This window comes from Talpa europaea (assembly GCF_964194135.1).
Source record: "Talpa europaea genome assembly, chromosome: 2".
Classification (NCBI taxonomy): domain Eukaryota; kingdom Metazoa; phylum Chordata; class Mammalia; order Eulipotyphla; family Talpidae; genus Talpa; species Talpa europaea.
In genome coordinates, this window is record NC_140068.1 from 121,178,963 (window position 1) to 121,189,642 (window position 10,680).

The 10,680-nt window shown below is 51.1% G+C and overlaps 1 protein-coding gene across 1 annotated transcript in view; it reads right to left on the reverse strand.

Moving 5' to 3' along the window:
* The window catches only part of LOC311167661 (patr class I histocompatibility antigen, A-126 alpha chain-like), a gene marked incomplete at both ends in the record, with an annotated part of 49,763 nt that extends 39,341 nt beyond the window's left edge, over positions 1-10,422 (reverse strand). Inside the window, 4 exons of the mRNA XM_084228723.1 lie at positions 8,607-8,726; positions 8,847-9,122; positions 9,698-9,973; positions 10,185-10,422. Coding sequence (XP_084084849.1) covers positions 8,607-8,726; positions 8,847-9,122; positions 9,698-9,973; positions 10,185-10,422 — 910 coding nt within the window. The remainder of the gene's footprint in view (positions 1-8,606; positions 8,727-8,846; positions 9,123-9,697; positions 9,974-10,184) is intronic.
* Between the last annotated feature and the right edge of the window lie 258 nt (positions 10,423-10,680).

The window sequence follows — 10,680 nt, forward strand, 5'->3', positions numbered from 1 at the left end:
TTTCATTTCAATGTGTCTTGGCTGAGGCATTGAAAATTATTTTCATTATTTTATTAACCTCAAATCCACATTTTACAGTTCCTGACATGATGACACACAAGTACACACAGAGCACTTCTATTGTGTCCCAACTACCATTTACCATGGATAATATTTGCATGAGATGAGTTAGACTGTTTCTCTTTTTTTGTAGGCAATACCATCTTCACATGAAGGAAGGAATGACAAAAATTGTGGCTATTTGATTTGGTTAATTAGCAGACATCGTCCTGAAAATGAATGTGTGCTCCTTTAAAAAAATCAACTGACAATTGATAATTGACAGTAACTTTTTTTTAAAGATTTATTTATTTGTTTATTTATTTGTTTGTTTGTTTATAGAAGCACTGGGTACAGTCAGAAGCGCAGGAGGGTGAGAGAATTCACCAGAGCCAGAGCAGAGATCAGAACAGGCAGACTAACGAAGTACACTGCTGAGGGGAGCAGGGGGCTGCAGGAGAGGTCTGCGCACCATGTGGGACCCGCCATGTGGGACCCTCGCCCCGGCAGCTGGAGATAGAACCGCCAGTGATCCAAAGGGCTCTGCAGAGGCTGCAGGCAGCTTTGCAACCCAGCGGTCAACCACTGCGCCACCAGGGAGGCCCAACTGACGGTAACTTTGCCTTGACAACACGTAAGTGCTCAGAAAAAAACAGAATTATGGAAAATTGTGTCCCATCATTAACTTGACAATTTCCAGCACTACCTTTACTTTTGGGATTTGTGGTGAAAAATAAAATGAATTTTTTAAAATAATTTGATTCCAGTGTAATGAACACTGAGGAGCTTTATAACTTAGTGGAACAATATATTTCTTTAAAAAAAATCACACATTAGCACAAGACCCCATCAATATGCAAGAGAGGACTACGGAAATATAACAGAATAAGAAATATTCAATGATATTGTTTCAGATTTCACTTTGCAAATAACCTTCCAGAAAATACCGCCTGTATAGTTTTAATTTAGTATCAAAGTGGAAAATTCATAATTATGTGAAAATACTACTACAACATATTTGTGTGAAGCTGTATACATTTTTCATAGACGTCAACCAGAATCACAAACTAAATACAGGAGGGCCTCCCTGGTGACACAGGGGGTTAAGCACTGCTCTGTGAAGCAGTCCGCAGCTTCTGCAGCACAGAGTTCGATTCCAGGCCAGCCAGAAAGCAACCAACATGGCTCAGCAGACCTCTCCTGACTTGCCTGCTGCTCCCCTTGGCAGTGTATTTCAGTCAGTCCACCTGTTCTGTTCCCCACTCTGTCTCTGGTGAATCCTCTCACACCCTGCATCTCTGCACTGTACCCCAGCTCTTGTATGCATAAAAAAAAAAATCTTAAAAAAAAATAAATGCAGAAGGAAACATGAAAATCCTACTTTCTAATGAGACAGACAAGAAAGACAATTGCAAAAATAAAAAAAAAATGTAAAATATCCACTCTTCTTATTGCCATGATTATTTTAAGATATAAGTTATTTTTCTTAAGAACACTTCTATTACCATGCATTGGATTATTACTATTATTCTAAATGAAATAGCTACATGATTAAACACAGCTTTATTCCCAGTGAGGTAAATATAGGTAGCAATACCTCCTAAACAAGATTATACTTGGAGTCCTCCCAAATTTGTAAGACGGGACACGGATCTGGAAAGGAAAATAACTGAGAATCACTGATCCAGTCCTTGGCCCTGGAATCAGGGAGACAGGGTGACAAAGCTTTGGGTGAGGAGAGGAGGGGCCAGAGCAAAGCCCCAGGTCCCTAGTCTGGTTCTCATAGTTCTAGGCCCCAGGGCTGTGTCTAGGGCAGGAAGGTTACTGTTGGGGATACCCCACTGCCCCCTTAGCCTCACTTCTGTCTCCACCACCTGTGCTGGGCCCTGGACACTTGTGACTCCTCCCCAGTTCTCAGGCCCCAGTGCCTGGAGGTTCCCAGAGAACCAGTCAGCATCACTGCCTGCCCAGGTAAGTCTCCACCCACCAGCCTAGAGTCAGAGGCTCCCCAGACCCCAGCAGTGCTGGTCATGGGGCCCCCAACCCTCCTCCTGCTGCTTTTCTCCAGGGCTCTGGCCCAGACAGACCCCTGGGCTGGTGAGAGCAGGGTGGAGGGAAAAGGCTTCTGCAGAGGAAGCTGCTGCCTTAGGCCCCTCTGTCACCCCCGTGTCCCCCTCAGTCCTGGTCCCTTTCTGCCCCCCCACCCTGCCTCCTCCTTTGTCCCCTGAGTCTTTCCCCTTCTGGACCCGCTGCCCCTGTTCAGTCTCTGGAGCTCCCTCCCTCCTGGACACTTTCTCCCCTGCCCCATCTCCCCGGGACTCAGGACCTGCCCCGGGAGGAGGGTCCGCCCGGCTTCACCCCTCCCCGCCCCCAGGCTCCCCCTCTCTGAGGCTTTTAGAAATGGTGATGTCCCGCCCGGCCTCGGGGACCCCCGGTGCATCGCGGGGGTTACGTGGACCACACGCAGTTCGGGGTTCAACAGCGACTCCCCGGGCCAGAGCGCGGAGCCGCGGGCCCCTGGGCGGGCGGGCGGGGCGGGAGTGTCGGGCGAGGAGACGCGGCTCCGCAGACACTCGGCGCGGAGGCTCCAAGCGCTCCTGGAGGCCCCGCGCGGCCGCCGCAGCCAGAGCCGGGCCGGGGAGCAGCGCGGGCCCGCCCCACCCCCCGCCCCGAGTCTCGGGGCCCCGTGACCCCCGAGGCCGTGGCCCCTGCCAGGACCCTTGACCAGGGAGGAGCCCGCGGGACTTTCCCCCTTTAGGTTTTATTTAAGTTCAGGATTATTCAGGGCGGGAGATCGGGTGCGGGCGGGAGACCACGGGGTGACTGCAGGGCGGGGCTGAAGAGGGGCTGCGGGGCTTTGATCTCCCTGAGGCGCGCACCCCGCAGGGCAATGGAATCATGGTGAGGAAGCGCCCCCTTCTGGCCAGAGAGGGAGCTGTCGGCCACGTTTTCCAGCTCTGGGATGGAGACTGGCCCAGAGGCTCCTACTTTTTCTGAAGGACAGTTAAGGAATCCAGTTTCTCCTGAGAAAGAGGGGAGACCATCCCTGAAATCACCCTTCACTGGATCCTTTTGACCAGCAGCCATCGTAGGAACAATGAGTTTCTCTCTCAAGATGTTGTTTTTTGGTCAGAGAGCATTTTTGGAGATCTCCCTCCTGCCTGTCTGTGTCATCACCCTCCACCCAAGTCAGCAGCAAAATGCTCAGAGACCTGCATCCCACCCTGGGCTCTCACCTGCTATCCCGGACTCCCAGAACCAGGCTGGTTTCTGGGGTTTGTGCTTCCTCCCTCCAAGCATACTGTTCTGTCCACTGGAGGATGGTCACAAGAGGCTGCTTCAGTGTCCATGGAGGAAACACATGGTATGAAATTTCCAATTCTTCCAACCTAGGCCCCCAAAGGGCACATGTGACCCATCACCCCATTTCTGAGCATGAGGTCACCCTGACGTGCTGGGCTCTGGACTTCTACCCTGTGGACATAACCCTGGCCTAGGCGAGATGGGGAGGACCTGACCCAGGTCATGGAGCTGGTGGAGACCAGGCCTGGGGGAGATGGAACCTTCCAGAAGTGGGCGGCTGTGGTGGTGCCTTCTGGAGAGGAGCAGAGATACACGTGCCATGTGCAGCATGAGGGGCTGATAGCACCCCGAGTACTGAGATGGTGTAAGGAGGGGGATGTGGGCACATGGCTGACTCAGGGGCATCAGAAGCCCTTCTGGAGACCCTCAGAGGGTCAGACTGAGGCCTCAGGTTCAGGGTCTGACCTTCCCTTACCTTCCAGTGCCACCTCCTCAGTTCTCCATCCTTGCCGTGGTCCTCATTTCCGGCTCGGCTTTCTTTGGAGGTGCTCATTGGACAAAAGGTGGCTTCATGTGTGAGGGGGTAGAAGAAGTGCTCAGGTAGGGAAGGGAGTGGGGGATCTTGTCCACTAGGAGCTTTCATGTCCCAGGGAGAACTTGCCCTGCCTGGTTAATGGGAAGTACCATCCACACACACGTGTGTTGCCCAGAGGGCATTTGGTCCAGTCCCCCCTCACCTCCTTTCTTCATTTTTCTGAGTCCTGAGCTGGGTCTTTACTCACAGTTCTGGAAACTTCCCTGTTCTGCAGGACTAAAAGATTCCTTTAGGCTTCTCACCTGACTGCTCCCTGGTCTCACATGATGTTTCTTCCCACAGGAGGACAAGGAGGAAGCTACACTCAGGCTGCAGGTAGGTGTGGAACATGGGTTTGGTCCCTGAGCCCCTGGGGACAGTGTAGATGGAACCCATGGGGGAGTCACTTTCATTAGTTCCTCCCCCGGTGTCATCTCTGACCAAGTTTTGTTGTGTTCTCCCCCAGGCAGCCACAGTCCCAGTGCTCCGAAGTGTATCTCAGTCCCTAAAGGTGAGACCCTGGAGGACTGCAGTGGGGTGGGGGTTGAGACAGAGAGGCTGGGACTAGGAGATGGGGATGCTTTCAGGAGGACATCTTGAGAAGGCAGTGGACCATTGATAATGTTAACACTCAGGTCGTTCACCTGAATTTCTTCATCATTATTTTTTTTTCACAGTGTGATACAGCCTTGTGTTGGCCTGAGTGTTACAGGATTTCTTTTTGCCCACATTTTCTGGCTTTATGATCTCCTGATTTAAACCTTCACACCTGTGAGAATGGCCCATATCCAAAAGACCAGAAACTCAAGTGCTGGCAAGGATGTGGAAAAAAGGGGGCAGTCCTGCATTGTGTTTGGATATAGACTGAGCCAGCCCTTATGGAAACAGTACGGAGGTTTCTTAAAAGAGTGAATGTGGTTCTGCCATTGGACCCAGCAATTCTACACTGAGGATCTCCTCACAGAGGATAAATACTCTCCTGTGAAGGGACCTGCACTCCCGTCACCACTGCAGCACTATTTACAGTAGCCAAGCTATGGGAACCTCCTACATGCCTCCAAAGAGGTGGGAAATTAAGAAGAAGCTGGGATTACGTGCATACATATATGTACATATACAGGTGATGCCAAAGGAGATGAACGTTGGGTTTTGGGGGAGGGAGCTGTCAGGGGTGAAGCTGTCAGCTGTCAGGATGTGCCACCACATCCTAGCAGGGGTGAGGGTGGGGGAAGGGTTACTACCCAGCTCCTTACACTTCAAGCCAACCATGAGATGTTTCTAAACCTCCTCCTCTTCTTCAGGTCCAATGCTTTTTCAGTCCTGCTCAGAAGCTGCTTCTGCATGGAACTGTATTTATTGAGGTGTTGTTTTGACACTCTTTACTCTGTGTGCGATTTGAATTATTCTGGGGCTTGACGTTAATTGACTTTCCATCATCTTATGTTGTGTATACTGTCATTCCTGTGTCACACACACACACACACACACACACACACACACACACACACACTCTCTCCTCTCCTTGGGAACCAGATCCTCACTCAGCACTGAGGTTACTCTGATCCTCTGTCTCTGGTCCCCTCAGAGCCACCCTCTCTGCAGTGTCTCTACCCAGCAGTATCTGAGCAGCCCCAGGAGTCCCTGCACCTCCTGCCTCTGCCCTTGTGGGAAACCAGGTCCTCAGCCTAAATGACAGTGAGGAGGTGAAGGCAAAGTCCTGAGGTCAGTGACTGATGGAGGAGATAATTTACTTTTTTCTTTTCTTTTTCCCCTCTTTGTATTATTCAATTAAGGCTAGCATTGTTTTACACACTGCATGTGTTCAGAGGCAAGGGTCACACCTCTTCAAATGTTTCTTACCACATCACACCCACCCTAAGGGCACCACAGTCTTCATCACAGTCCATTGAGCCCTCGTCCTACTTTGTTCATACTCTTACTCCCAGCCCATAACTTCAATTCTGCAGTCATATATATAGAGTCTGTTTTGGTTTAGTTTCATCTGTCCCTGCTTTGTTTCTTTATATTCCAAATATGATCAAATCATCCAGTATTTAACTTTCTCCTTCAAACTTATTTCACTTAGAATAATCCCATCCATATCTATCCTTGTTGCAAAGTCAGTATTTTTCTTTTTCATGGCTGAGTAGTATTCCACTGTGTATATAGCTTGTATTCTTTATCCCCTCATCTGCCATTGGGCACTTAGGTTGTCTCCATTGCTTGGTTATGGTGACAGTGCTACAGTGACTGTAGGAGGTGCATATTCCTCACAATTAGTGTTTTTACCTTCTTTGGATAAATACCAAGGAATGGGATGCTTGACCATGGGACAGGTCTATTTTGAGGAACCTTCTTTTTTTTTCCATAGGGGCAGCACCAATGTGCTATCCATAGAAAAGAGAGGTTCCAGGTTACTTGCCCGCCCAAGGAAAGGTGGAGCTGAGCAGGGATGAGGAGCTAAGGAAGAGGAGGAAGACGTGGAGCAAGATGGGGAGAGGAGACTGGAGGAGGTGCATGTAGCAGAGAGACTTGTGAAGAAACCACACTTGCTTCTCACTTGGACTTGTGCCGGGGAATTGGGGACATGGAAAGAAACATGTGAAAGAGACAAAAACGTGGATGAGAGATTCATGGGGAGGCTGACAATGGCAGCTGTTATCTTGATGTGGATTTTGATTTTGTTCTTTTCCTTCCAGACTCACCTGGCCCCTCCTGCCCCTTTCCCATGGGTCTCTACCAGTAGGTGCCTTAGCCTTGTGGCAGGCCTTCGGGTCCCAGTGGGTCTACTTTGGGCCAAGCCTGTTTGGCTGGGCATTTACCCATGAGGGGATGGGTAACTTTGGGTGCTTCACTTGGGAACTATTCTAACTATATTCTTTCTCTTCTCTTTCTCTATTGCACACTGATTCTCTATTTTATAGTAATTGTATTAAAGTTCTTTTCTACTGAAGGTCTTACGCTTTAGAGTATGTTTTGTCTTTATGCAGCTGATGGCAGATCCCATGTAGAGTGTGCAGGTTTGGGGGTCCTGGGAACCTCTTCTTCTGCCTGCTAACAGGACCAGTCTCCATTCCCACCCATCATGTACCAGAATTCCTTTTCCTTCATACCGTTCAACGGGTCATTGTCACAGGTCTAAGGTGGTAACTTACTGTGGTTTTAATTGGCATTTTCCTGACAGCACATGACAAACATTTATCCATGTACCTATTGGCCACATGTGTGTCTTCTTTAGAAAAGTACCTATTTAGCTCCTCTGCCCCTGTTTTGAGTTGTTCTCTTGTATTGGAGTACTTTGTAGATTTTGGATATTAACTCCTTGTTGGATTGATGATGTGCAAATTTGATATTGTCCAATTTGATACTGTCTTTTCATTTTAACGATAGCTTCCCTCACTATGTAGAAGCTTTTTAGTCTGATGTGATTCCATTGGTTTCTTTTTGCTTTTGCTTCCTTGGAGCACAGAAGACATTAGGGGCAGTGAAAATACTCTGCATGATATTCTCATGATGGACACAGGTCATTATACATCTGTCTAACACCCACAGAGTGGACAGTACCAGAGTGACCCCTGAGAGAAGCCATGACTGTGCGACTATGACATGCGGGTCCCTCACCTGTAGCCCACGTGCCAGTCTGGTCTTATGACGTGATGTGTGAAGAGTTTTACAAATTGAGGAATGAAGTGTAATTTACTTTACAAGGCATATTTCATGCTCATACAAGGACATTTAAATAACACTCAAGGATACGCATAAATCATTCCCTTCCACCCCCAACACCCCAGTCAGATATATATCTCCATGCTCCTGTCTGGGCAATAGTGTTTGTTTTCCCATCAGTAAAGGAGTTCAGGTCACAGAGTAGGGGGGAAACATTTGCAAATCACAAATCTGATAAAGGATTTAAACTACAAATAATGCCTAAAGCTCAATGATCAGAAAGAAAGAACCCAATTTTAATAAGGATAAAAATAATGTAATAAATGAACAGTACTTCAGCTGTAAAAATGTACAAAACTTCCATACAAACAGCAACTGTAGTGATAGAAAAGTAAAAATATGAACAAATGCTCAATATCACAGTTAAGAACAGTGATACCTTCACACCTAGGAGAGACTGAAAATGCAAATTCTGCACAATACAGGTGCTGTCCACGGTGTGCACAACAGGAGCCTCATCAGATTCACTGTAAAACATGCTTAGGGGCTGAGAGACGCGTCAGAGCCCTGGGCACTGCTGCTGCCTGGTTGGGAACAAAACAGAAACTGGTCAGAGATGAGACCAAAGGAAGGACAGATGAGGGTGACTCCCCCACGGAGTCCATTTATACTGGTCCCAGGGGCTCAGGGATTAAACCAGTGATCCACACTTACCTCAGTCTGAGTGTAGCTTCCTCCTTGTCCTTCTGTGGGAAGAAACATCATGTGAGTTCAGGGAGCAGTCAGGTCAGAAGACCTAAAGGAATCTTTTAATCCTACAGAAGAGGGGAGTTTCTAGAACTGTGAGTAAAGACCCAGGTCAGGACTCAGAAAAATGAAGAAAGGAGGTGAGGGGGGACTGGACCAAATGCCCTCTGGGCAACACACATGTGTGTGGATGGTACTTCCCATTAACCAGGCAGGGCAAGTTCTCCCTGGGACATGAAAGCCCCCAGTGGACAAGATCCCCCACTCCCTTCCCTACCTGAGTGCTTCTTCCTCCACATCACAGCTGCAGCCACCGCAGCTCCAGTGAGCACAGCTCCAAGGAGAACCAGGGCAGCAATGATGCCCGTGGTGGGGATGGAGGACTGAGGAGGGGGCACTGGAAGGGAAGGGAAGATCATACCCTGAGCCCCAGACCTTATCCTGACTCTCTGAAGGTCTCCAGAAGGGCTCCTAATGGCCCTGAGAACAGCCTCTGTGCCCACGACCCCCTCCTCACCCCATCTCAGGACTTGGGGCTCCAGCAGCCCCTTATGCTGCACATGGCACGTGTATCTCTGCTCCTCTCCAGAAGGCACCTCCACAGCCGCCCACTTCTGGAAGGTTCCATCTCCCCCAGGCCTGGTCTCCACCAGCTCCATGTCCTGGGTCAGGTTCTCCCCATCTCGCTGCCAGGTCAGGGTGATGTCCGCAGGGTAGAAGTCCAGGGCCCAGCACCTCAGGGTGACCTCATCCTCAGAGGTGGGGTGGTGGGTCATGCGTGTCTTTGGGGGATCTGAGGTGGTAAATCAGAAAACTAACTTTGTGTTTCCTCCACGGACACTGAAGAATCCTCATGAGACCATCCTCACAATGGACAAGACAACTGGTGTGGCAGAAAGAAGCATAAAATGTAAAAAACAGGCTAATCTGGGGGAATCTATGAGCTTCTCCTATTCCCTAGAAAGTTCTAGAATGAGGATGAAAGCCCAGGGTAGGATGAAGCAGAGGGAGTGGAACACAGACTTTTTATTCCTGACCTGGGTGGAAGGTGAATGACACAGAAAAGCAGGAATCACATAACTGAAAATGTTCTCAGCCCAGAAACAAGACTGAGAGAGAAACTCGTGGTTCTCAAACAGGCCCCTGGTCAAAAGGACCCGGTGACTTGTGGTGTCAGGGACTGTCTGTCTTTCTCAGGAGAGACTGGATCCCTTCACTGCCCTTCAGGAGAAGCCGGAGTCTCTGGGAGTCTCTCTAGTGCAGAACATGAAACCCAGGGGAGTCCCCCTCTCGGGACTAGAGAGAGGACTCATTTCCCGCAGTGACTCCAGGCAGGGGGGGACCGGGAGGCCTCCAGGCCCCTCTTACCCGTGCGCTGCAGAGTCTCCTTCCCGTGCTCCAGGAATGTGCGCAGCCACCTCAAGCACTTGTCCTCCACATAGTTTCTGAATCTCTCTGCCCGACCTTCCTCCTCCCACTGGCGCCTGGTGATCTGAGCGGCCGTGTCCACCGCGGTCCAGGAGCGCAGGTCCCCGTTCAGGGCCAGGTAATCGGCGCCGTCGTAGGCGAACTGACTGTACCCGCGGAGGAGGCGCCCATCGGGCCCCATGTCGCAGCCAAACATCCCCTGGAGGGTGTGAGAGCCTGTCCCAGGCCCGTGTCACCCCGTGATCACCCCGCGGTCACCCCGACCTCCCGCCCCCCGCCGGGAATAAACTAAACAGAATGAAACGGGGTGAAAGTCCCGCGGGCTGTTCCCTGGCAGGTTGCAGAGAAGCCTGGAGGGGGAGACCCTGAGCGACCCCCGTCCGTGGAGATGGGGGTGCTGACCCGGCCCGGACCCGCGCCAGCTCACCGGTCTCGCTCTGGTTGTAGAGGCCGCGCAGGGTGTGCAGCTGCGCTCGGTACCGCAGTGCTTGGTCTCTTAGGATCCTCGTCTCCTCGTCCCACTCCTCCTGCCCCAGCTGCTCCGCCCAGGGCGCCCGCGGCTCCGCGCTCTGACCCGGAGAGTCGCTGTCGAACCGCCCGAACTGCGTGTCGTCCACGTAGCCCACGGCGATGAAGCGGGGCTCCCCGAGGCCGGGCCGGGACATTGTGGTGTCGAAAGTCCTCATGGAGTGGGGGCCTGGGGGCGGGAGGGGAGACCCGGGCTATTCTTCTCCCCTTCGGGGGCTCGAGTCCCAGGGGGCGCCCACGAGACAGAAAGTGGGTGAAAGACGAATGAGAGTGAAAAGCGGCTGCGGGACGAACATGGCCGGGACTCGGGGGGCCAGAGGAGGCTGGGGTCTCAGGGGGACGGAAAGGGGCCAGGGCGGGGCGGGGCCGAGGTGGGGGGACACCTAGGGCGGCGG